Consider the following 27,995-nt stretch of genomic DNA (forward strand, 5'->3'; position numbering starts at 1 on the left):
CAAGTATACAATAGAACAGTGCTTACTTTTGAGGATTTCACAGTATAGTTTATAGAGTGCTAGTCTATATGGTACTAAACTGGCAGAAATTATTCAGAAATAGACATCTGTATATTGGGAAATACTTCTTGAAGGATTGGTCTTGAAGTTTGGGTAGGATTTTGATAGCTAGAGAGAAGAAAATAAGCATGGTTAAAAACAGCACAAGAAAGGCAGGGATAAAGATGAGATTGGAAAGTCACTTAATGACAAACACATAGAAGATATTTGTAAGGGCTTCTGTTTCCTAAGAAAACTTTGGAAGTTGACCCTGAAATGATGTTATTTAATTGCCAATAATAAGTTTACAAGAAACAGATAAACTGTAATGGTGGGTGTCTTTCCCTATAGCGGTTCAATGCACAGAGAAAGACGCAAGTTTTTAAGGTCTGCACTGAAAGAATTGGCTACTGTCCTCTCTGATCAACCTGGCTTGCTAGGTCCCAAGGTAATTGATTTAATCCTTATTTCAACTACAATCAGTGTATCATATTAAAATTTAAAAAAATTTTTTCTTCTCTCTCTGTGAAATTTTACAAAACTTTGAGTCAGGGACTACATAAGTGTATTTTATATTTAGCTGAGAGTGGATTTGCTGACTTGGCACTCGTAAATCAGACCTTCCTGCATTTTCCTCACATCTTGCTTATGTGCATGCTTTCCTTGATACATTGACGTTTTCCTCTGTTTTCTCATTTCTGTCTTTTAAAGTTGGTATTATCAGTTTTGCTAATGACTTTTCACTTGGAGAAAGATTATGAATACGTTTTGTTTTTAATCTTTGCATGAGAGTAAATAATGTTATTATTATTTTTTTAATATCTATCAGGCACTTTTTGTTTTTATGGCATTATCCTTTGCCCGTGATGAAATTATCTGGCTACTTCGTCATGCAGATAACATGCCAAAGAAGAGTGCAGATGACTTTATAGATAAGTAAGTTTAGCAACATTTAAAAAGTATAATATTTGTATATTTTGATTTATGGGCTATGGAATTTGGGGACTAAAGTAACATTATTTTTAAAAACTTTTTTTAAGGCTTTTCATATTTGTCGTAATGGAGGGAGTATTTATAATATATCGTTAGGTGATATGAATTACAATGCAAAGTCAACTTTAGCTTAGAATTAGGGCTTTAAATGTTTTCTCTTTAGTACTCTAGGTGGTCATAGAATTCTTGTTTGTTTTCTTGCTATAGTATAGTATTTCTTATGGAATTCATGTTTCAAAACTATGTACTACACAAAAATTTGAATAAGAATCCTAATGGAGTTGCAACTGTGTCATTTGTAATATCTTTCTCTCATTTTAGTCCACGGTCCCTCAATACAAGTTAGGTAAATGAATCAGAGAAATAAGAGCATACAGAAAAATCTTACTTCTCTCTAATACTGTAATCTTCTTTCATTTATGATTTTTTAATGATGTATTTATGAGATGTCCTCATTTTATTTTTATTTTGTATTTTCCTTTATCAGTCTTTTATTCTTAGCTTTTTTTTGCTTTCCATGATTTATTTATATGAAATAATATAAAAAGAAATTAGTTGACATTAAATATTTAACAGTGCTTTTTCTAAGGAAAAAACTTAATGTAGCAATATCAAAGGCATTTCATATTTTCCTTGATAACAGTGAATTTAATTTTTGAAATATTTTTCTTGAATTTTTTTAAAAAGGCACATTGCTGAATTAATATTTTACATGGAAGAGCTTAGAGCACATGTGAGGAAATACGGACCTGTAATGCAGAGGTATTACGTGCAGTACCTTTCTGGCTTTGATGCTGTTGTCCTCAATGAACTTGTGCAGGTAAAAAATTATGTCATATTCTCCCTTTTGTTCCTTATTTCCCTCCTCTCTAATAACTGATTTATTTGCTCAGTAAACATTTACGAAAGTAATCTTTTGCCAAGTGGTGAAGATACAAATGTAAGTAAGTCATGGTCATATTTTGTTAAGGGGATCATCATCTAGAGGGGCAAAAACATTTTGTTGTAGTTCAGTGTGATGGGCATTATGCTTACGTGTGTATAAAACTCATAGTGAACACATGCAGGGAATAATTCTTTATCTTGGGGGTGGAGAGGTACAGTAACCAAATTATAGAGGGTCTTGCAAAAGAGGAGGTTAGTCATAAATCAGATTTAATACTTAGGAAGATCACCCTGACTCAGTGTTGGTGATAGATTGCCTGGGGCCAAGTGAGGATGCAGAGAGATCAGAAGAAAAATTACTGTAGTAGGCTAAGTGAGAGCTGCTGAGAGCCTGAACTTGGGCAGTGGCTATGGAGATCAAGAAGAGTTCATGGAGACATTATAATTGATAATTAAGTATTAGAGGAAAACAGAAGATAAATCTTTTTGCATAGTGTGTTAGAGAATGGCGAGTAAAAAAAAAAATTCATCTAGATGTCATAGTTTAATAAAATGTCCTAATTTTATTTTCAGTTTGCATTTTCTTCTATTGATTTTTAGTCTTAGCTTTTTTCATTTTTTTGCTTTCCATAATTTCTTGATTCAGTCTTTTTAATCTTAATATAGATTTATTTTTATGCCAAATAAATTGACTTTAAGGAAAATAATATTTCAGTGTTTTCATTTTAAAAAATCAGATGTCTATAAACTACTATAAGCTAACATGGTACAGAGGAAGAGCATCACGAATTATCTTTATATTAAGACTACTCTAAAACTACTCGTTTTCCACATAAATAACCATACTTTGATATCCGAATTTTCTTTCAAACCTACCTAAAAATGCAAATTAAAAAAAAATTGTTCATGTAATTGTTTACCCTGGATTATATACAGTTTATAGTTTACTATCCTAAACTAGTTTATTTCTTTTATCCACTAGATGGAGCTCATATGCTTCCTTTAATAATGTCTATTAAAAGGGGGGATAGAAAAGCTGATTTTATGCTTAGAGTGTTATTGCTTTGCTGCAGTTTTTTTTGGAATACTTATTACTTACCAGATAAACCAAAGTCTACTGTGCTATCACAATCTAAAAAAGTAAACCAGACTCTTGGTTTCATGGCATTTTGAAACTTACTGTGACTAGTTGGATATTTATTAATATATTTTACAGATTTATGTTAAAGTGTTAGAATTTTTAAGTCACTCCATGTCTTTTGGTGTCTTTTATATAAATTGGATTTTAACAATACTGAGAAAATTAATTTTTTATTTTTTCTGGGATTATAGTAATAGTAGTAGCAGCAGCAATAATAATACTAATATTAATAATTGGCAAATTTATTGATAGTATATTACTTCTCTACAACAACTTTGTGACGGTAGGTATAGTGAAGAAAAAAGACCTTATGTAACTTGATCAGTATTGCACAGTTCATGAGTAATAGAGCCACTATTTGAACTCAAGTCTTAACTCAAATATCTGAGCTTTTTACCACCCACTTCTGTTGTAAAGTATATGCATAGTGTTTTTAACCATTTGTTAGGATTTAAATTTAGAACTAAGATTAACCTGTTAAAATAGTTCATTGTAATAGGTATTAAATTTTTTTAAATTGTGGTAAAATATACATAACATAAAAGTTACCATTTTAACCATTTTTAAGTGTATAGTATAGGACATTGTGTACATTTACATTGTTGTATAAGTCTAAATGTTTTGAAAATTATTTATGCTTTTTGTGAGCTAAGCATCCACTTTTTAAAAAGTTAATCATTTAGCATCTACTTTACATGCAGTTATCAAATATTCACTTTTTTTAGCCAGTTTGAGAGGGATTTTTTTTTGGCCGTAATTTTGTTGAGGTAAAATTTATGTATGATAAAAATCATCCATTTTTAGTGTACTGTTTGAATTTGGGCAACTGTATACATTCATGTAACATTACCAGTCAAGATGTAGAGCATTTCCAACACTAAAAGTTTTCTTCTGCACCTTTGTAGTTGATTCCCTCTCTAGACCCCCAGCAACCCCTTGTCTGCTCTTTGTCACCTTTTGCCTTGTAAAAAAGTTTTTCCTATAAATGAAATTGTCATGATATAATTTCTTGTTTTTCATTTCTTTCAATTAGCATAATGTTTCTGAGATTCATCCATGTTATTGTGTGTATCAACCTTCCATTCCAGAGAGGAATGTTTATTGCAGAAAAATATTCCATATTATGGATATGCAAGTTTGTTTATCCATCTACCAGTTGATGGACCTATGAGTTTCTTCCCAGCTAGATGTTTTTATCATTATTTTTTGATTTTCAGAATCTTTCTGTTTGCCCTGAAGATGAATCAATCATCATGTCCTCTTTTGTGAACACTATGACTTCTCTAAGTGTAAAACAAGGTAATAAGTCTTTTAAATAAAAACATTTTCTTGTAATCAGGTTTCAAATTAGATTATTAAGGAGAGGATTTAGCAGTTAGTTTTTACAGAATTACTTATCTTATTTTGGGACATATTTAACCTGTTCTCTTTTGTTTTAACTTTGTTCATTCTGAAGCAAAGGTTTCCAGAATGGATGTGTGATGATTATAAAATCATAAGAAGTATAGCTTAACATTTCTTATTATTCAGCAGGGGGAAGAAAGCATTTTGTAATATAAAAAAATAATAAAGAAAAATGAGCACTCCACATCGTAACAAAGTGCATATTTGGTCCAAGCATTACCTATGACAGTAATGGATACCACTAATAAAATGGTTAATCTGGGCAGGCACTTTATATGTATTATCCTATTTAATCCTCATCAGTGTTAAAAAGCTGTTACTACTTTTATTTGACAGATTTGGAAACTTAAGGTTTAAGGGTTAACCTCCCAATTATTTAACATGGTTTGCCCACACTCTAACAGATGTTAACTACTACAGTAGGATCTTAAGTTCAGGTCTGTCCATCTCAAAAGTTGATGTCATATAATAGACTGCCTCTCCATTAGTTGAATACTCTATTCCAGTAGACTGATATGATGTTCTAGTTTTATAATCTTTAAGTAAAAGGTATCAGAAACCTTGAAAATTTCTGAGTAATAAATTTATTTAGTTTTATTAACCTATCACACTTAAGTAATGAATCTACTGTAACCTTGCCTGGTTGTGTTTGGTTTATATAAAGTTATTTTGTGGGACTTCAGCATGCTATCCAAAGTTTCTATTTGCAGGATTCCTCATGTTCTATTTTAGGTCCTTTAAATTGACATGTAAGCAAACTGAGAGTCACAGGGTTTAGGAGAGAAGTCTGTACTTTACACTTCTCTTAGCATAACTGCCTCCTTTATCATCATCTTTATAGGATATGAGAATTATTTCACTCTTACCTATTAAATTATTTTTAAATTGCAAAATAAACAGAATATGAAATTTACTATCTTATCATTTTTAAGTGTACAGTTCAGTAGTGTTAAGTATACTCACATAGTTGTGTAATAAATAATCAGAACCTTTCATCTTGTAAAACTAAAACTCTAAAAAATAACAATTCCCCATTTTCCTTTCCCTCCAGCCCCTGGATCCACCATTCTACTTTATGTTTCTATGAGTTCGACTATTCTAGATACTTCACATAACTGAATTGTACAGTATTTGTCTTTTTTGTCACTAACTTATTTTACTTAGCATAATGTCCTCAACATTTGATCCATGTTGTAGTATGTGGCAGAATTTATTCCCTTTTTAAGGCTAAATAATGTGCCATTGTGTGTTTATATCACATTTTGTTTATCCATTCATCTGTTGATGGACTTTTTTTTTTTTTTAAGATGTTGGGGGTAGGAGTTTATTAATTTATTTATTTATTTTTGCTGTGTTGGGTCTTTGTTTCTGTGCGAGGGCTTTCTCTAGTTGTGGCAAGCGGGGGCCACTCCTCATCACGGTGCGTGGGCCTCTCACTATTGCGGCCTCTCTCATTGTGGAGCACAGACTCCAGATGCGCAGGCTCAGCAGTTGTGGCTCATGGGCCTAGTTGCTCCGCGGCATGTGGGATCCTCCCAGACCAGGGTGCGAACCTGTGTCCCCTGCATTAACAGGCAGATTCTCAACCACTGCGCCACCAGGGAAGCCCCTGTTGATGGACTTTTTGGTACTTCCACCTTTTGACTGTTGTGAATAATGCTGCTATAAACATTCGTGTACACATATCTTCAAGACCTTGCTTTATTCTTTTGTATATATGTCCAGAAGTGGAATTGTCTTAGCTCTTAAATTTTAAAATGTGATTATAGGTTTGTATAATTACATTATTACAAATTATATTAATTACAACTTAATTACATTAATTTGGTTTGTAATCTTTTTTCTATTATTGTAGTTGAAGACGGGGAAGTATTTGATTTCAGAGGAATGAGATTAGATTGGTTTAGATTACAGGTAAGAATAATTTTCATTGTCATTCTGTTTTGTTATTGAATACCTTAGTTAACATGAAAACATAACTTAATATGAAAAAAATATTCATTATATACCTATTGAAAAGACTCCTTTTGTATAACTAACATAGTCTACTTCATGAAAGAAACTTTTTTTTATTGAGGTATAATTAACATGAAAGGTTCTGTTAGTTTCAGGTATACAACATAATGATTCAATATATAAGTATATTTTGAAATGATCACAGTAAATCTAGTTAATATCCGTTACCACATGTAGTTACAAAGCTTATTTTTTCTTGTGATGAGAACTTTTAGGATTTACTCTCCTAGCAACTTTCAAATATATAATACAGTGTTATTAACTATAGCCACCATCCTGTACATTACATACCCAGGACTTACTTATTTTGTAACTGGAAGTTTATATCTTTTGACTACCTTCACCCATTTCACCTACCCCTGACTCCCTGCCTCTGGCAACCACCAATCTGTTGTCTGTACCTGCAAGTTTGGTTTTTTCTTTTGTTCATTTTGTTTTGTTTTTTTGTTATTTTATATTCCACATATAAGTAAGATCATATGGTATTTGTCTTTCTCTGTCTGACTTCTTTCACTTAGCACAATGCCTTCAAGGTCCATCCATGTTGTCACAAATAGCAGGATTTCCTGCCTTTTTCATGGCTGAATAATATTCCTGTGTGTGTGTGTGTCCCACAACTTTTTTTATCCATTCATCCATCAGTGGACACTTAGGTTGTTTCCATGTTGTGAATATTGTAAATGATGCTTCAGTGAACAAAGGAGTGTAGATATCTTTTTGCATTAGTGTTCTCATTTTCTTCAGGTAAATACCCAGACATGGAATTGTTAGATCATATGTTAGTTCTATTTTCAATTTTTTCAGGAACCTCCATACTGTTTTCCATAATGGCTGCACCCATTCCCATTCCCACCAATGATGCACATGGATTTCCTTTTCTCCACATCCTCACCAACACTTGTTATTTATTGTCTTTTTGATAATAACCATTGTAACAGGTGTGAGTTGATGATTAGTAATGTTGAGCATCTTTTTATGTACCTGTTGGCCATCTGTATGTCTTCTTTGGGAAAAGCCCTATTCAGATCCTCTGCACTTTTTTAATTGATTTGTTTTGGTTTTTTGCTATTGAGTTCTATATATAGAAGACATAATTTGTATTAGTTGTTAAATTTGGATAAATATATTTCTCACTTATACCAATATAAAAGTTTTGATTACAGTATCATATTTTTTACATAACTAGGTTTTTGGGCCACGTAGTCTTTGTTACAACTACTCTGCCATTGTAGTGTGAGAGCAGCTTTATTTAATATGTAAACAAATGGGCATAGTTGCGTTTCAATAAAACTATTTATAAAAGCAGGCAGCTGGCTCACAGACCATAGTTTACCATCCCCTGATCTAGTGCTAAAAGCTTCATTTTTATGAAATGCAGAAATAAATATTAGACTTAAAAAGTTTTTATTCAATATATAACCATCACATAAATAGTTTTTAAGGACTTTTTAAAATTCGAGCCTGAAATTTTTGTATGTACTGTAAATTTAATGATAGAATTTAATTGCCCCTTAAATATTTCTAGTAATTATGGGGAAACTGTGGCATGGTATTTTCAATAACTGTATATTTAAAAATAATAATAATATGTTCTCATTATAAAAAGTCAAAGTATCCAGAGGTAAAGTAGAAAAGGAAAATTCGCACTTTTCCCAGTTTCATTCCCCAGAAATATTAACTCTTAATAATTGGCCTATGCAGTATCCTTTTAGATGTTCAAACCTATAAATGAGGTTATACTGTATACTGTTCTGCAACATAAAAAAATTTTAAAGTGTTTTAATTAAAAGTGAAAATATAAGCACCATGTGTTTGAGGAAGAGATTTTTAGATGAATACAGTCTCAGGAAGCACTCATAGAAAGAGCATAGTTTTCTGGCAGTCTGCTTAGTTCCCTGAGGTGCTTTTGCTTTTGTTAGGTTCTTTCCTTCCAGTGTCAAAATATATAGGTACTTTTCTGTCTGTTGATCTGTGTTCTACAACAGCATATTTTTAGAAATTAAGATTTTATAAATTAAGCCACAGTTTTAAGTAACTTGCCTGAGATTACAGAGCTGGTTAGTGGGAGATCAGGGGAAGAATACTTGAGATACCACCATCCCCAAATGTTTAATGTGTATATATTATAGGTTATTTTCTTCCAGTTAAAAATAAAGTTTAGAAATTAACATTTTCTTGTTTTAAAAAATGCTCTGGGGCTTCCCTGGTGGCGCAGTGGTAGAGAATCTGCCTGCCGGTGCAGGGGACACGGGTTCGTGCCCCGGTCCGGGAAGATCCCACATGCCGTGGAGCGGCTGGGCCCGTGAGCCATGGCCACCGAGCCTGTGCGTCCGGAGCCTGTGCTCCACAATGGGAGAGGCCACAACAGTGAGAGGCCCATGTGCCGCAAAAAAAAACCCAAAAAAAAAAAAACCTCTGAAACAATACATAAGCAGTGCTTATAAAATGAATGAAAATAGAAGTGGAATTACTTTGCCAAAGGATATATACATCAAAAATTTTAAAAGTCATTGTCACAAAGTTTGAACTGCTTTCAGTCTCTTACTCTTAGTTTGTGGGAGTGCCTAAACCAACATTTAGGTTCAGAGAATTTTAGAGATTTAGATGCATTTCAAATATACCCTTATTAAATACTTCCAGGATTCTTAATCTTATTCATTTGAAAAATTTACTTGAGAATTTTACCTTTGTCCAGTGCAGTCATACAGCAGAATATAAAGCATCTGAGTGAGCATTAGAGATATAGAATTGATATATCCCTCTGTGAGATTTTTTAATTTTACTTAGCTTATAAATGCAACACTGTAATGACATTGCTATCTCTCTTCACATAGTCTTCCTTCTTTGTTTATCTGTGTATCCAAATTTCTTCTTTTTTTTTTTTGTGGTACGCGGTTCTCTCACTGTTGTGGCCTCTCCTGCTGCGGTGCACAGGCTCCAGACGCGCAGGCTCAGCGGCCATGGCCCACAGGCCTAGCCGCTCCACGGCATGTGGGACCTTCCCGGACCGGGGCACGAACCCGTGTCCCCTGCATTGGCAGGTGGACTCTCAACCACTGAGGCACCAGGGAAGCCCAAATTTCTTCTTTTTATAAGGACGCTGATCATATTGGATTAGGGTCCACTTTAATGACCTCATTTTAACTTGATTACCTCTATAAAGACTCTTTACATTCTATGGTATTAGGGATTATAATTTTGGGGGACATAATTTAACCCGTAACATTGCTCTTAACCGGGATTGTGACATACAGTCACTCAACCCCTTTCTGTTGCATAATAGGTTCTTATTTTTTAGTGATAATAGGTCAGAACATACCAAGGAAGAAATAATGGGACATAAAACTGAGCCAGAGAAGTCTTAACTAGGAAAAGGGGGCAGAAGTGCGAGGTGGGTGGCAGTGTCCAGAATCTAGGAGGTTTGCAGAGATTATTAAGAGCAGGTCAACAATGAGGGTTCTAAGACTACAGACTAGACCATAGGATGCAGGATATAAAATATTGACAGTAGTATTATATAATCTGTAGAAGAGTACAAATCCTCTTTTGGGTATTTTATAAATCTGGCTATGAAGACAAGGCATAAAACATGAAAAATTAAATAGCAGTTTAAAAATCTAAAAGCTTAAGTTGAAATATGCCACCAACAGAGTATGATTAACAATTAATTATAGTTTTCTTAGGAAGGAGAAAGTTTTATTCAAGTTGGAATTGCTAGTAATGGCTTTATAGAGAAAGCAACATTTTAACCCAGACATTGAAAGATAGGTAGAATTTGAATAGGAACATAGCTTACACAGGAAAGGGCAAGTAAAGAAACTTTTTAGTGTAAAGTATTACTACAAGAAGGAAAATATCAATATCTTCACAAAAGATATGAATGATCTGCATTTGATCAGTGATCTGGTAGAAGGACAAGAGTTATTAGATATAAGCATATGGCCAGAGAGAGATGTCCTGAGCTCTATAGATATCACTTCTTGAGTAGAGCAGGGCTAGAAGGATAAGCATTTGGGGGAATGTTATAATATGCTTTGTGCCTTCACTGGAGTCTTTGTAGTCTTAAAAGAAGAGTTCTCCTTCTCTACATGTATTCTCTGCCATTTTTTTCTGCTTCCTAAGGCACCTCATTCCACTGTGTCTCATTAGTCCCTTAAGCATCTTCAGTCACTCTTTCTTTTAGCTTCTTCTCTTCTGCCTTCTAATTTACGTGGGTTGTTCAAATCTTAGACTTTTATTTAAACCAATTTTTTTTTAGTAATGTATGTTTCTTCTTCCATTGTTGTCAGGCATTTCAAATGAGTGTTTTAAATCAAATTATCTCATTTTGTCACCATCTATTTCATCTGAATTTATTTTCACAGTGATATATTAATTCAGAATTTTTAAAATGAGGCTCAGTTAATGGAAGTCTTTATTGAACTCATGGCCACTACTGGTTTCTCTTTATACTTTAAATCTGATGAAAAGTAAATTAAACTTCCGTTAGACTGAGTTTGTGATGAATGTCCAGAATATATCTTGCCATTAGAGTACTGCCATCATATTCCTCATTCTCTTCCCTTTACTGGCAGACACAAACAACAAATATAAAACTCTGCTTTGTGATGTGCCTGCCTCAGTGAATGGTAATTTCCTCCATGTAGAAGCTGAGATTTCCCATTGTAGAAGCTGAGGTTTGATTTTTATCCTACTTAAAAGGCAATAATTATTTAGTCTCTTAATATTTCATGTGTACTAGCAGAAGACATGGGGGTCTTGGATCAGAGACAAAGGACTTAATTCACTGCACAGGAAGTGGCATGAACATCAGTATATATACATCATTTTTCCCTTGCTTCCGTGTCTCATGTGGGTAGTACAGAGAGACCCAGATGAATGCTATGCATTGGTCATGTCTTGCAGCTAAGGAGGACTGAGTTTGAGGAACCCTCTGTTTTGTCATCAACAGTAAGCATACTTGCTCTTTGTTCCAGAGGGACACATTTCTTTATTTCTCAAGTTTGGTAGATGCAAATATAATCCCCAGAAATGGCCTGGATAGTGAGTGGTCTGGGCCTTGCGTTTTTGGCATATCCAGCAGGGTGTGTAGGCACACATATGAGATTTATGAAGGAATGTCTCCCTAAAGCCAGAACCCTGGCCATCATCCATAATTCTCTGTTGCCTCTCACATCTAGTCATTCCCAGATTAAACACTTTTGAATTGTACGACCCTAGACCATAGCATAATCCTGTCTGGATTATTGCCACCACTTCATCCTAACAGATCTCTGCCTCCTGTTCCCTTTCTGCCCACCCCTCTCTGTTTCCCCTTCCACAAAGAATAATCTTTCTAAACAATAATTAGCTATCACAGAGAACCTTCGGTGGTTCACCAAAAAGTTTAAATTCTTTAACATGATTTTCAAGGGTCTGCAGGATCTGGTTGAATCTTTTCTTTTACCATTTCCTTTCTCTTCTTTGCACTCTAACCACAGCCATAGTGAGCAGTGTTTTGTTCTGTAGGCACCCCTCCTATTCTTGTTCTCCACCCTTCTGAAATGTCCGCCATCTGTGGGCAGGTTTCGCTTTCTGTGAGTTGGTACCTCTTTAGTGGAATTTCTTTCCCTCACAACCTATCCTGATGGTTTCGGTTAAGACCTGTTGCCTTTTTGGTCAACGTACACTAATTTTACCATCTTCACAGTGGTTTTCTAGAATCCATCAGTTAATACAATGTGTTATGTTATCCAGTTTTTAATGATTCAGTATAATCTAAAACCTCCCTGAATCAACATGTGCAATACCTACTTTCATCTTATTGTTTCCTATATATGTTTTCTCTTGAAATAGATTGAAAACCTCTTTTGGTAGGGACACTGTGACAATTCATTGTTTTATACTTTTGATGTTGTAACTTCACTTATTTTGGGCATTCAAGATGAATGACCCATGTATTAGATTCTGTTTTATGGACAGTATTTCAGTTTATTTAAAGAAATTCTTGATAGGAATTTCAAGTTTGGGTCACTGTAGACAATTTTTAAAAGGTGATGTTGCTCATAATAAACTTTAAGTATTTTTCAGTAGTGGGTGTTTTTCTTTTTTCTTTCCCCCCTGTAGACTTGGTCTATACCTAAAGTCATTACCTAAACTACTTTTGTTTTTTGCTTTACTTTTACAGGCATATACTAGTGTCTCTAAGGCTTCACTTAGTCTTTCAGATCACAGAGAACTTGGAAAGATGATGAATACAATAATTTTTCACACAAAAATGGTAGATTCCCTGGTGGAAATGTTGGTGGAAACATCAGATCTCTCCATATTTTGGTATGTTGTAATTTTCTTTAAATCAGAATTTGAAATTTTTATTATCCAAAGGTATATTTCTTGATTATTTATGTTAGTGTGGTGCTTAATACAGTTCAGTAATAGACTCTTAAGAATAAATGGAATAGTGGACAACTTGCCAATAAAATGAAGTTTACCAAGTTGGGATTTTATATCTATTTTTCTCTATAAGAGCAACTCTTACTGATGTGAATTTATTTTTTACACTTTCTTTGAGGAGGTGAAAACAGTCACTTCAGATTGTGTCATTAGACTAAAGGAAAAAAGTTTTGGGTCAGGGTTAAATAGAGCAAACATTGGAAATTAAATAGCACATAATTTCACTCTGCAGTATTAAGTTAGACATTTATATTATGATGATGTGGTGACTATTCCCTCCATTGTGCTCCACTCTCCTTTGCTTCTATCATATAGCTCTTTTGTTATACTTAGTACTTTACAACTCTTCTTCTCCCCCACATAATATGGTTCTTTTTAAAATTTATTTATTTATTTTTGGCTGCATTGGGTCTTTGTTGCTGTGCGTGGGCTTTCTCTAGTTGGGGCAAGCAGGGGCTACTCCTCGTTATGGTGCGTGGGCTTTCCATTGCGGTGGCTTCTCTCGTTATGGAGCATGTGCTCTAGGTGCGCGGGCTTCAGTAGTTGTGACACACGGGCTCAGTAGTTGTGGCGCATGGGCTTAGTTGCTCCACAGCATGTGGGATCCTCCCAGACCAGGGCTTGAACCCGTGTCCGCAGCATTGGCAGGCGGATTCTTAACCACTGCGCCACCAGGGAAGCCCCATAATATGGTTCTTGAAGAAGGTCATGTTTTTGTTTCCTTAATGTCTAATATAGTAGGTACTTAATAAATATCTAAATGAATAAGTGAGCTTGATTGTAATAAAATTAATAGACAGTGGTGTCAGGACTCAAACTTAAGTATTCTTACACCAGAGCTGTACAATAACAACTCTGTTTCTGCTTCCTGACCTTTTTTCCTTTAGGGAAGCTGATGGGAATAGTCTAGTAGATCCCTTTAATTCTAAAATGCTGAGATAGTCTCAGTGGATAGTGATAGTAGTTTCTTTGTATTGAATAGAGATCATTATGAAAAGTGTCTCGTTGCTTTTATTTTTGGGGGAAAAAACCAATCTACACTGATTTTTGCAGTTTGTAGTATGGCTTTAATTAGCAGTGTTACAGAAGAAATCCAAATCGCCAGGTGGGGAAGACATAGGGATCTCTTAATGCAAGTCATGAAACACAGTTATCACATAACAAGTTTGTAAGAATTTTAAGGATTATTTGGAACCCTGTCCTATTGTCTGACCCAAAGGCTACCTTGGAAAGAAAATGGAACATTTTACGTTTAGGTGTTTTTGAGCTACAGAAAGGTTCCTATTGCAAAAGAAGGATACAGCAATCAGAAATTCCTCTTCTCTTTCTTGGAAATAAAGGCACTTTGAATAATGTTTAAAATTTGCAAATTTTCAGTCATTTAATTAATTTTTATCCATATTTTCTCTTAACCACAGTCTTACTTTGTCATATCCAAGATAAAGACATGTGTACGACTTCTGTTTGTCTTCATTATTCCAAGATGTACTATATTTTATCACCTCACATTCTTTTAGATTTAACATCTCTTAAATCCGGAAGTAATTTAAAATTGATGGTGTGTCATTGTTTAATTGACAATGTTTTTCTTTCTTAGTGGTACATAAAATAATGGTGTTTCTTAAAATTGATAGTGACTTAGCTTTGATAAAATTTGATGATGTAAGATTTGAATGTCATATATTCATATGCCATAGATATGGTTTATCTTCTCTTTAATTTTTTTATTTAAAAATGTGTTAATGTTATATAAATAATATTTTTATTACTCTGAAATGATTATTGGTGTGTAAGAGATAACTCTTTGGAAAAATAACTTTTCTTTTCCTAAGAGAATAAATGCTACAGTTGGTAATTTTTACTCACTTGAATCAAATTAAATTAATTATAAGGTACTGTTTCATAAAATTTTAATTTTAACTATAAAAATTGTGATTCTAATTTTTGTTTCCTTATAGTTTTTATAGTCGTGCTTTTGAGAAGATGTTTCAACAATGTTTGGAGTTACCCTCTCAGTCAAGATACTCAATTGCATTCCCACTACTTTGCACTCATTTTATGAGTTGCACACATGAACTGTGTCCAGAAGAGGTAATTTCAGAGTAGTATTGTGATTTATATGGTATGCAGAAAAAACTACTCCAAACATAAAGCTGACCGAATGTTCACAAAGACTCACAAAGTCCTAATTATCTAATCTAGCTGCCCACTAATGCATCTCTGTGCAGAATCAGAAGAATGCTTGAATAGATATATGATATAGACATAATATATATCTGAATAATCAGATAAATATACATACATGTTTGTAAGAACATATAAAGTCACTTGGAATTACCTTTATTAAAATAGTGAGTCAGGTATTAATATTTATGGTAAAGTTATATAGTGATTGATTTTTGAATGCTTAGTTTTCCTCTGAAACGCTCATTGAAAAGACTTGAAAATTGGAGAGATTACTGACTAAACATAAACATTTCAAAGAGGAATTTCACTGACTCGTCAATATAATAGATACAGTAAGCAAAATCCAGATTTGCTGGTATTTGTAATATATTCACATACAGGCACACACAGTTACTGAGTAATTGAACTACTCAAGTTTTACAGATACCAAGTATCTATCAAAAATGTACTCAGTATTTCTTCTAATCTTTCAAGAAGAAATATCACTTTGTGAGTATGGTAAGAATATATATTAAAATTAAATAGTATTTTAAAAAATAGTTTAACTTAGTGTTGAATCCCTTTACTTAGAGCTGCAGAACTTGTCAAAAAAAACCTTACAAATAGCAGCATTATTATTATCTTTAAGCATTAGGTAGTATCTGTTGTAGATTGTTTTTCAGCATTCCATTGGAAGCAGGCTCAGACAGAAATTAGCCTGCAGGAAGTTTATTAGGGAGTGCTTTTAGGATTAATACCTGTGAGGATATAATACCACCAATTTTAATAGATTTGTAGATTTTTTACAATTAAAAGATTTTTTTCCCCCAATCGTGACACCTAAGATACATTGTCACTTTTTCCTCACCATCATCCTTCCCATTAATTACCCATCAAGTCCTCTTCATTTTATTTGTATGGTATATTGTAGTTCAGCTTTTCAGTGTTTTTCATCTGTACTGCTAAATAATTTTTCTTCCTTCAATATCTGCCTTAAAGACTAACACAAAGCCACCAGAGTGCCTCTTTCCTTCTTAAAGAACCATCAGTGGTTCTCCATTGCATATGGAGAAAGTAAAAATTTCTTAGGCATTTAAAATCCTCAACAATTTGATCTCTACCCCCATTCTTTTTTTTCTTTTGTTTTATGTCTTTAAGAAAAAAAAATATATATATAAACATAAAAATGTAATTTTAAGTATTTTAAAATGTATAGTTCAGTGACATTAATTACTTTTACAGTGTTGTGCAACCTCACCACTGTTCATTTCTAAAACTTTCATCACCCCAACCAGAGACTCTGTATACCTTTAAGCAATAACTCCCCATCCTTCAGCATTCCATTGGAATGGTATACTCCAGTCTGCTTTCTGTCTATGAATTTGCCTCTTCTAGAGAGTTCATATAAGTGGAATCATACAATGTTTGTCCCTTTGTGTCTGGCCTGTTTCGTTTAACATACTGTTTCAAGGCTCATCCGTGTTATAGATATATCAGAACTTTCATTTTATGAATGATAATAATCCATTGTATGTATATATCACATTTTGTTTATCCACTATATACTCACAGTCTTCTACTTTCCACTCCCTACTGTAACTATCCCACCTTAGGTAAACTGTACTCATTTACTAGTCTACTTTTTGGCATCTTAGAGGCTTTTTCCTCATACATAAAATTCATTTCACTACACCTCTACCTGTCGTACTCTTACTTTTTCTTCAGTGATCAGCTTGAATCCACCTCCTCCAAAAAGATTTTCAGCATTCCTCCAGTTAAAATTTGTCCCTCCTTAACCATATTTTCATAGCACTTTCATCATTATTTTATCTATCATCATCTAACCTGTATCATTTATTTTAACGTTTCTACCTCATTTTGTTGGTAAAGTTATGGTTCCTTAATGGGGTAAGACTCAATTCTTACCAAATCATTACAACAGGTAATTAATAGTGTGTTTATATTTATGTAGAACCATAAAATTTATACAGCATTTCTCATCTTTTGTTGCATTTGATTATTACAACAAAGTAACAGCATAGTCAGAACTACTGATAATTTCTGGTGGACTGATGGTTTTTTTCTCCCTATATTCATATAGCTAGTAAGTGGTACTATTCTGTTTTTCATTTAGCAAACTTGTTAAAGCCTGTTATATTCCAGCTGTGCCTTCTTAAACCTGTGATTGAAAGGATGCAAAGACACAGTCTTTACCCTAGACAAATCCGTGATCTGATGATCTGTGTTGTGGTAGAAATATACATGGGGCACTCTGGGAACATTGAGGGAATTCACTTAAGGGTGATGAGGGAATTCACCTAAGGGTGAGGATAGAGTAAGTTGGTGTGCACAGTTAATAGTTCTCAGTGCAGTCTTGCTTTGTTATTTTAGTTTTAGCCATTCATCTCATTTAGATCAGAAAGGTTATAGAAAAGGCCTCTAGAACAACTTCTTAATGCTGAGGCTTTAGTTTAAGCTGTAGTACTTACAGTGAATTTGAAGAAAGATGGTACCTTTTGAACTAGATTTGAAATTCACACCCTCCTGGGTCAGCAGGATTCCCAGATAATGGTAGCCAGTACTAATGAGAAACTAATTATCATGTTGCTATAACTGTACCATCCAGTAGAGTAGTTCACTCATCTTTTCCAGTTTCCAGTTTCATTGTTTAAAACTCTTCCATATGCTAATGTCTCCTAAATCTATATCTGCAGCCCACACCTTTCCCTTCGAGTTAGATTTTCTCTATATCCTGCTGCAACTTAGGTATTTTTAGCCATCTGAAGTGTAACATGTCCAGAATAGAATTATTGATTTTCCACATCCACCCCAACTTGGAGCCTTTCTGTTTTGAGCTCTGCCTTTATATATGTATATATAGATATTCAAACTCCTGCCTCTTCTCACCCTTGAACAAGCCACATCATCTTTTGCCTGGTTGATTGTTATTGTCTCCTAAGTGGTCTCTTTGCTTCTGCCATTATCCTCTGTTCTCAGCACAGAGCCAGAGTTAAGAAATCTTAGTTGTTTTCCTTCCAGTCTTAGCATTTTTGAGCCATTGAAGAGAAGTAGTGAAATCAGATCTGTATTTTAAATAAGTTAGTCTAGTAAGTTTGAAGCAATGCTGGTTCAGAGTTCTTTTTTTCAGGAAGAAGGGATAGCAAGGGATATGTTTTATCTTTCAGGAGTCAGAATTTGGTTAAATAAAACGCAAATGTTTATAATTTGAAATTTTTCCTTAAATAAAGTGAACCATTATTTAATTGTATCTGGTCTGTAGATCCCTTTAGGTTTTGCTTCCTATTCAAGTTTTAAAGGGCATTTAAAATACATTATAAGGTAGCATGGTACATCTAGGAACAGTTATTTTACATGTTTAAGTATTTTTATATTCTTTTATATTATCTTATATTTATTTCAGCATAGAAATAATGTTTGTAATGTCTGCATATGTTTGTTATATAATTATGGAAGATCAGGGAAGGAAAACTTATAAATCTGTCTCCAGAAACTAACACAACATTTTAAATCAACTATACTCCAATAAAATTTTTTTAAAAAGCTGTCTCTTTGTAAGTATTGCAAATGTATAGTGCAAAGTTGTACAGCATTATATACTCAACATTCCAGTTACCATTGATAAGAAAAACCCATTAAACTGTTGCAACGCCCACCAAAACTAAAATGATACAGAATTCTGTAGCTAGAGATAGATTGATTTGAGTGAGTGTATGTATCTACATATACGTATATAATCTCCCAAACATTAGATATAATGTTCTTTTTTCCCCTGTTGTGTTCAGAAAATGCATTTGTGGTCAGCCTTTTTTTTCTCTTCTGGGATGGGGAGTTTGATTTTAGAGAGTTGAATGCCTTGTGCATTTGTTTGTTTTACTGAGTTGATACCTAATGATTTTATTTAAATATTTTAACATTTCTGTTTATACACTACAAAATTCTGTGTTTTCAAGATTTTTGTATATAATCAGGTGAGATCAGAAAACATAACTCTTAAGTCTGATCTTTCGTATTGTGTGTTTGATATTCTAGTATTTAAGAACTGGATATAGGACATTGGAATTTGAAAATTAATAGTTTTTCATGTTAAGGAAGACACTGATCCTTTCAGATTCCTTGCAATCATAATTGTATAATCACCAGGTACTTACTTTATGTCGGTTGTGTGCAAATACAGTATGGTAGGTTAGTTGTTAAAAGAGATAAAAGAAGTCTATAACATCTCCCATCCTCACTCCTTATTGTAGAATAGACTTGAACCTTATTTTCCATGTTTATTTAAAAAGTGTTTTAATTCAAACTACTTTCTTATAATTTTTATTATTGTTGTTGTTACTATTTTGCTTTAACAGAGACATCATATTGGAGATCGCAGTCTTTCCTTATGTAATATGTTCCTCGATGAAATGGCCAAACAAGCTAGAAATCTCATCACTGATATTTGCACGGAACAGTGTACTCTTAGTGACCAGGTGATAATTTAAATGTTCCCTTACAGATAGGAAAATTGTGTAGGAAGGCAAGAAAATGATCTCTTAGCTAGTTCTTTTCCATTTTTTAATTTTATTCTCACACTATCAGTAAATCTCATTACCTCATGTTGTGAAACTCCATTATTAGGTTTTTTAAAAATTCCCTCTGTCCTTAGGATTACAGTTTAAAATTAAGCTTCTAGCTTGGCATTCAAGTCCCTTCCTAAGGTAGCTCAAACCACTCTAGCCTGTACTTTATACTCCACTACCTAGTCATTCTAACTAGATTCTGAACACATCATGTCCTATCATAGTCTTGGTCTTCATAGGCCATTTTCCTTTCAGTAAAATGTTCTTTCTTATTCCTCATTTGCCTGGTATTTTTTAACTTGTCCTTTAACTGTAGCTTTGATATAACTACCTCTATGAAGTGTTTCTTCACACAAGATTTACCTGTTTCTGTTTTTCACCAAGCTGAGTGGGCTCTCCAAGCTGGCTAGGTAAACTCTACATCTCACCTATTACCTCTCTTTTTAGTGCTAGCATGATATTTGCCACATAGTCTGGATTTAGCTAAGGTTTGTTTCAGTAGTTAATGTTTTCAAAGTAATTGGTTTGTATGATTTCATTTCTTTTTAAATTTAGTTGCTGCCCAAGCATTGTGCCAAAACCATCAGTCAAGCAGTGAATAAGAAGTCAAAAAAACAGACTGGTAAGAAAGGGGAACCTGAGAGGGAAAAACCAGGAGTTGAGAGCATGAGGAAAAACAGGCTGGTAGTGACCAAGTAAGCCATCCACTATTATTGTATCTTTTTGTTACAGGTAGAGGAGTTTTTTTTCATTTTTTGTATGGCATTAGTACTGAGGAAATGCTGGTAATTGTAAATTCTTCATTTCCCAGTTGTTCATTTTTTTGACCTTTTTGAACTTGATTAGCCAGTAAGTGCTTATTTCATCTCAAAATACATATTTTGGATTTTTGAAGAAAATACATGAAATAGATGTCATTTGTCTTTATATGTTGAATATTAAAGGCCAAGAATCTTGTCTAAAAATTTGGGGGGGTATACTATAAGCAGTCTATAATTTTCAGTTTATTTAAAGTCAGATGTCTGACACTATTTTGGCATCTTATCATATATTAGAAAATACTTGATGTCCTTTTTTTTTAATGGGTATATTAGACTAGATAGCATTCAGTGCTGTTCGTTTGTTTGTAGGGGAGGTATAGATGAGCAATAATAGGTGAGTATTTTTTGTTTAAAGTAAATTTCCTACTTCCTTGCTTCCTGTGTTGAGCAAGCTATTGGCCATTTTGTAGACAGCTTTCTTCCTCCAGAACAGAAAATACAGCAGGAGTTGGAAATAATTCTTTATGAGTGCAGAATAAGCTCTTTCTTATATATTAAGTCAGTATAGTCATCATCTGAATGAAGAAACAAATGAATGATGCTGTCTTTAGAAAATTGCTCTCAAAGGTTAGTGATACCCTTAGAGATTTTGAACTTGTCAGTTCAGATCTTAAGAGAGAAAAAATCGATTTTGCAGTTATTATTCCCAAATAAAGTCTGATATGTTTATAAAATTAATTTTGTATTGCTGTGATGAAATGCTAAAAAAAATTTTTAATTTACTGTTTAATAATATTTTTTCAGCCTTGATAAACTGCACACTGCACTTTCTGAGTTGTGTTTCTCTATAAATTATGTACCAAACATGGTGGTTTGGGAACATACCTTTACCCCACGAGAATATTTGACTTCTCATCTGGAAATCCGCTTTACTAAGTAAGAAAGAGTATAAACTGTTTTTGTTTGTTGGTTTAGTTAATGAGTTTGTTATATTTATTCTTCATATCTATGCAATGTTTACTTTTATGAGGGAAAGCATTAGTAGAAATGGTATATAAATAATATATAAATTAGTAGAAACGGTAGTATAAAAAATAATGAACTGGGAAGTATAAAGAATAGTGAACTGGGAATTACTTAAATTATCCAGATTCTTATCCCATATTTATTAACTAGTTGTAACACTGGACAAGCCAGTTAATCTCTGTGAGTCTTAACTTCCTTGTAAGAAAAAGGGAGAAGATTAGAGCAAATCAGTGTACTTCAGCGGACAGGTGGCAACCCAGTAGGATCATGAAATCAGTTTAGAAGGTTGTAGTCAATATTTAAAGGAAGAAAGAAGAGGGAGGGAAGTAAAGAAGGAAGAAGAAATAGGAAAAAAATCAGTGCATTGCATGTAGTAAGTAGAAATACTGCTTCACGAAACTGTTTATGTATGTGTGTACTGTGTTGTGATGCTAGATACATATCTTATAGTGGATCACAGTCAAATGTGTGAAAACCTCAGGACTAGATGAACACTTAAGTCTTGTGAATTCCAACGTATGCTGTTATGCCAGTAGAATTCTAGACTCTTGAGGTGCTCGATTCTAATTTTATAAGTTATATATATGTTTCTTGCAATGATATTTTATGTAACAAGTCAGAAATCTTTTAATTTTGTAAACATTGCTTCAGCCTTTTTCTAAAATTACACACTTATTTATTAAAGAAAATATTGATTCAACATGTTTTTCTTGAAGGCCTTAAGGCAATTTATGAAACAAAATTTTGCCAAAGGTTTTTCAAAAACTTTAGCAAAAGGTTGTAGTCACTAACAAGTGTTTGTGCCATATGCATAACATTGTGTTTGTTAAGTACTATGAGTAGTAATGAAACGGTATAAAGCTTAAAGCTTCGACAATTATAGAACAAAGTAGAATATTTAAATAGGCAGTAAATTGAGTGTTAAGTCATCAGCTGAGAAGAGTCCAGTGTTGAGCAAAGACTATCTTTTGCTCTTCTTTAGTAAGGTAGGCATCCTGAAAGTGAAACCCAGACTGCTCCAGTATTTAGACCAAAGGGACATTATGCCTTCTGGTATTTATTGCTCTCAACTGGGTGGGGTAGGGAGTGGTGGGTGGAAGGTAGGATTCAGTTTACAACTCCCTTGTTTTCCTTCTGTAAACAGTCTGGTCCGTTAATCCACGGAGAAGCAGATGTTCTTTTTACCAAACATCTACTTAGTGATCAGGATCAAGGCAAGGCTATATAAACTTGTTTACCTGGGAAAGATTTTTATGCCAGGACAAATAGCTTGTGAGTATTAGTTTGTTGATTTTTGCTGATCACTTGAGCACAGTCTTAGGACTTAGGGGCTGTGTACAAGGATAGCAGTTTTTGTCTTGAGTTGTTCTTCTGGGACTGATACTAGTGATGGGGTTTGTCTGGTGTCTTTATGGATTCATCCTTACAAATACAAGTCTAAGATCTTTGTAAATCTAATGCTCAGGGAGTTTTAAAGAAGGTGGCTAATGTGGGAAAAGATAGTTTAGGAAAGTATTTTCAACATTTGTTTCCTTTTAGGCTTATACAGTTTCTTGGGGTATAAACCAAACAGATCTGTGTTTTATGTGGTGTGAGTGATTATTGTACAATAAAGCTTTTGTTGTTGCCATGCTTTGATTGTCATGCATTTTGTTGAGAGGTAGCCCTAAGTCAGGCAGGTGTGGGGTCAAATCCTAGACCCACCACTTCCAAACAAAGTGACCTTGAGCAGTTTACTTGAATTCTGCACCTTAGTTGTTTTTTTTTTCCCCCTCTATGCAATGGTGGTGATAACTGCATAGTAGGGTTATTAAATATGAAGATTGTAGGTAATATATATAAAGCCTAAAAAACTACTGGCACATCGCTTCTCGGCCTTTTGGCTAAGATCAAGTGTAGTATCTGTTCTTATCAGTTTAATATCTGATACGTCCTCTATCCAAGGACAATATATTAAATGGATTTTTGGAGCTAGGAGTCGGAATAGGAGCTTGCTCCGTCCGCTCCACGCATCGACCTGGTATTGCAGTATCTCCGGGAACGGTGCACCTCCCCTCACGGGGACTAAAAAAAAAAAAAAAAAAAAAAAACTACTGGCACATAACAGTGCCAAAGGAATTCAGGCTATGGACTAAATAGTCCACTGTACTTGCTGGAGACAGCATATCGTGTTAAAGGAATTTTTTAAACCTCTTTATTCTTAAATAATTTTTATTACTGATGCCCTTAGTATTTTTTTTAATCACTTGCATTCCCATTTCATTATACCTTTTAGGTGTATATTCTTTTTTAAAGTTGTTTCTTTGGAAGATAAACATAGTAGTAATTTCATGAACTTGTAACAAAGTGTATTTAAAATTTCATTGCCTATTTAATATTAGAGATCAGTAGATTGAATGGCCTGTTTATATAGATACAACAATTAGAATTTTTAATTTTTTTTTACCCTCCCCCCCCAGGTCTATTGTTGGAATGACTATGTATAATCAAGCCACACAGGAAATTGCAAAACCGTCAGAGCTTCTGACAAGTGTAAGAGCATACATGACTGTACTCCAGTCAATAGAAAACTATGTGCAAATTGATATTACAAGAGTATTTAATAATGTGCTTCTTCAACAAACACAACATTTAGACAGTCATGGAGAGCCAACCATTACAAGTCTGTACACAAATTGGTAAGGAACGTATTTAGAAATTTGGAGTGATATAAAGTTTCTTTGTAATGAATGCCTTCTGAAAGTTTTTTTTTTTAATGGATAATTGCTCATTCATGTTATTAGTCAACTTTAAAATTATGTGCAGTAATGTATACCATAATAAATTTTGAATTAATTTCTCCATTTGTAAATTTACTTTTCGCCTTAGGTATCTGGAAACTTTGTTAAGACAAGTCAGCAATGGTCATATAGCTTATTTCCCTGCAATGAAAGCATTTGTGAACTTACCTACGGAAAATGAATTAACATTTAACGCAGAGGAATATTCTGACATATCAGGTGAATAATACTCTGACATGTTTTAGAGAATGAAGAAAGCTTGATTCTTTTGGTTTTGATTCTGTTGTGACTATTTTTATTCAATTATATGGATAATCATACATTGTATCTTAGACTTAGCTTTGCATCTGTGTTCTTATTTATTCTACTGACTTTTCTTCGGGTTTTCCATTAATAATTTGTTTCTTAAAATATTTGCTCTGTCAAAGTATAAAATTTCATTTCCTTTCAGAAATGAGGTCGTTATCAGAACTGCTAGGCCCATATGGTATGAAGTTCCTAAGTGAAAGCCTTATGTGGCATATTTCGTCACAAGTTGCTGAACTTAAGGTAATATAGTCTTTATTGATTTTAGCTTTAAAACATTTCAAGAATATGAGCAGCAAGCCTAGAAGCCTCAGGGAACAAATTTCTCATCTTTAATTTCTTGTGTTCTTTTCAGTATGAAATAATAGAAGAATTATGGTCCAGTAATTTAGCTTTTGCCAACTATTTTTTATTTCAGACTGAATAAGCAGATTCTTCTAGAACTGTTTGTATTTTTAGTGCTTCTTTGCCATTTAATGTGGTGGGTTGAGTACTATGATGTGATAATAAAAACTAGTCTATTCATATCTATGAGAATTCAAGGTATCTGGTATCCTTAACAGTGCTGCAAGGCCCCTAGAGGATCTGGCCTTCCACTTTTTCTCACCTTTTACACTCCTCCATCCTGGCTGGCCTACTTGCTATTGTGTCATCTCAAAATACTCTTCACTAAGATACTGTCTCAGCTTGTCTTCTCATAACATTCATGTATTTTCAATTATCAGAATATCCATCCTTGAACACACTTTTAAAAATCGCAACCATTACTTTTTATTCTTTTTATCCAGCTTTATTTGTATTTTACTTGTGACCTTTCATGTCATGCATCTTATGTCACTCACTAGAATAAAAACTCAATTATAAACTCTCTTAAAACCTTAGTGCTAGGGCTTCCCTGGTGGTGCAGTGGTTGCGAATCTACCTGACAATGTAGGGGACACGGGTTCGAGCCCTGGTCTGGGAAGATCCTACATGCCATGGAAAAACTAGGTCCGTGAGCCACAACTACTGAGCCTGTGCGTCTGGAGCCTGTGCTCCGCAACAAGAGAGGCCGTGATAGTGAGAGGCCCGCGCACCATGATGAAGAGTGGCCCCTGCTTGCCACAACTAGAGAAAGCCTTCGCACAGAAACGAAGCCCCAACACAGCCAAAAATTAATTAATTAGTTAATTAATTAATATAAAAAAAAAACCTTGGTGCTAAATTAGTATCCAGCACATAGTAGTGCTTGGTAAATATCTGTTGGATTCAAAAATAAAAACAGGTAGCTTTCCTTACTCTTTACTTTGTTCTAGGACTTTTCTAAGCTCTTTATATATTTTTTATTAACTCCTTTAAATTCTTAAAACTGCTATTGTCCCTATTTTACAAATTAGAAAAGTAAGACCAAGAAAGATTAAGTAACTTGTCCAGGCTCACATGCTAATAAGTGGTGAAACTTTTAATTTGAATCTATATAGTCTATCTGGCTCCAGAGTTTATACTAGTACCCTACTACACTGTCTCGAGAAATGCAAGAGATCTTAGCAGTCAGCTAACCCACCCTTATCTGATGCCGGAATATACATTTTTCTGGGTGGATGATTTGGTCTTGTTGAAAATGAGGCAGTCTTATCAATTACTGCATATCTCTAGTTATGTTAATATCTAAGTAGTAATTTTTGATTGGTCCTCATTCTTACATCAAGAGGTAGAGACTGCCTCTAACAACATGACCCTTCACATATTTAGAAACTTTTGTTGGTATTTCTCTTCCCTAGGTGAAGTATATTCATATTTAGTCTCACTCTCTTCTATTACAAATTCTATCTTATTGGTGTCACTTTTAGAGGCTGGTGCCCTGAGCTGAGAATAAACATCAGCTAGAGATCTGAGTAGTGAGGGTGCACCTACTTACCCTGGACACCATACTTACTGATACAGTTTAAGATAGCATCAGCACTTTACATAGCTATACCATCCTGTTTTCAACTTGGAATCGGGTACCTTTTTTTCCCTTCCCCCTTCCTCCTTCTCCTTTCCTCCTTTCCCCTGTCCCCCTCCCCTTTTGTTTTCATATACAGACTTGAACCAGGCTTTCTACATCTTGTATTTTGTGTGATTTCGTTTTTTAGACCTTTATTTTTGTTCCTTTAATAATTTATCTTGTTAGATATTGTTCATTATTTCTGGATATTTTTTTAGTTCAGATTTTGTCATAGTCTTTCAGTAATCCTTTTATAAACTTAACTGTCTTAGCTATGTCCTTAAGTATCAATGTTATCAAATACATTCCTATTCTTTAAAAGAAATGGAAGGAGCTTGTGTTTTAACATTTCTCTTTTGTATCTTGGAATGACCATATTTTCTTTCTCAGATATTAAAATTTAATTTAAAGTTGATGTCATAATAGTATAGTGTTGACTTCTTTTTTAATACTATGAGTTTTCTGACTCACGAGTGTTATTTCTTGGCTGGATTCTTTTTCAAATATTTGGTAATATTAAACCTGAGTTAAAAAGCTAGACAAGAGAAACTTTTTGTGTAAGAGCTTAGATTTATTATCTTTGGAGATACGTGGGTGTGAATTAGCTTGGGTTTCTCATTAAATGTAGTATACCCCAAAACCAAGATGGTTTAGGATACTAAAACATTTTTTTCTCTAAAACTTTTGATTTTAGTAATCTATGTGATTTTCCTTAACTTTTCTTTTTACCTTCATAAAAACTTGCCTATTTTATTAATGATTTAATGTTAGTTGTAAGACTTTTAGAAAATCACATAATTATGTTTTGGTATTTAGGGGCTTTTTATTTTTATTTTTTTGCTTCTCAAACACTAAATCCTGATTTAGTTGAGTATTTTTCAGACGTCTTCTTCATGTGGTCAACCGTAAATATGAAAGCTTTACATTTCTAGCATTGTGCCCATTATCATTTAGATTTCTGCAAAACAAAGCTAGTCCTGAGGATTTAGTTTTCTGGAATTGCACAGTGCTTTACAGTGGTTTTCTTAGAAATCCTTCTTAATAATCCCAAATTGTAATTCAGATTTCTCTGAATTTATTATATTTTTTAATTTATTTATTTATTTATTTTGGCTGCGTTGGATCTTCGTTGCTACACGTGGGCTTTCTCTAGTTGTGGCGAGCAGGGGCTACTCTTCGTTGCAGTGCACAGGCTACTCTTTGTTGCAGTGCACGGGCTACTCTTTGTTGCAGTGCACAGGCTTCTCATTGTGGTGACTTCTCTTATTGTGGAGTATGGGCTCTAGGCACGTGGGCTTCAGTAGCTGTGGCTCGCGGGCTTAGTTGCTCCGTGGCATGTGGGATCTTTCCCGACCAGGGATCGAACCCATGTCCCCTGCATTGGCAGGTGGATTCTTAACCACTGAGCCACCAGGGAAGTCCCTCTGAATTTAACTACTTGTATATTATTAAGAACTGGAGGTGTTATTTATGACTTTGTATTCTCAGCCTCTGTGTACT

General features: G+C 33.9%; 1 protein-coding gene and 1 non-coding gene across 2 annotated transcripts in view; both read left to right on the forward strand.

Moving 5' to 3' along the window:
- The window catches only part of NCKAP1 (NCK associated protein 1), a 98,397-nt gene that overhangs the window by 49,236 nt on the left and 21,166 nt on the right, over positions 1–27,995 (forward strand). Inside the window, exons 11-23 of the mRNA XM_060016478.1 lie at positions 391–487; positions 869–975; positions 1,720–1,852; positions 4,276–4,357; positions 6,318–6,376; positions 12,645–12,790; positions 14,869–15,001; positions 19,447–19,566; positions 20,212–20,351; positions 21,222–21,353; positions 23,903–24,121; positions 24,312–24,442; positions 24,675–24,772. Coding sequence (XP_059872461.1) covers positions 391–487; positions 869–975; positions 1,720–1,852; positions 4,276–4,357; positions 6,318–6,376; positions 12,645–12,790; positions 14,869–15,001; positions 19,447–19,566; positions 20,212–20,351; positions 21,222–21,353; positions 23,903–24,121; positions 24,312–24,442; positions 24,675–24,772 — 1,597 coding nt within the window. The remainder of the gene's footprint in view (positions 1–390; positions 488–868; positions 976–1,719; positions 1,853–4,275; positions 4,358–6,317; positions 6,377–12,644; positions 12,791–14,868; positions 15,002–19,446; positions 19,567–20,211; positions 20,352–21,221; positions 21,354–23,902; positions 24,122–24,311; positions 24,443–24,674; positions 24,773–27,995) is intronic.
- Positions 23,307–23,497, forward strand: LOC132428864 (U2 spliceosomal RNA). The gene has a single exon (XR_009520251.1). It is a non-coding gene; the product is annotated as a U2 spliceosomal RNA (small nuclear RNA).

The sequence above is a fragment of the Delphinus delphis genome, chromosome 7, assembly GCF_949987515.2.
Source record: "Delphinus delphis chromosome 7, mDelDel1.2, whole genome shotgun sequence".
Taxonomy (NCBI): Eukaryota; Metazoa; Chordata; class Mammalia; order Artiodactyla; family Delphinidae; genus Delphinus; species Delphinus delphis.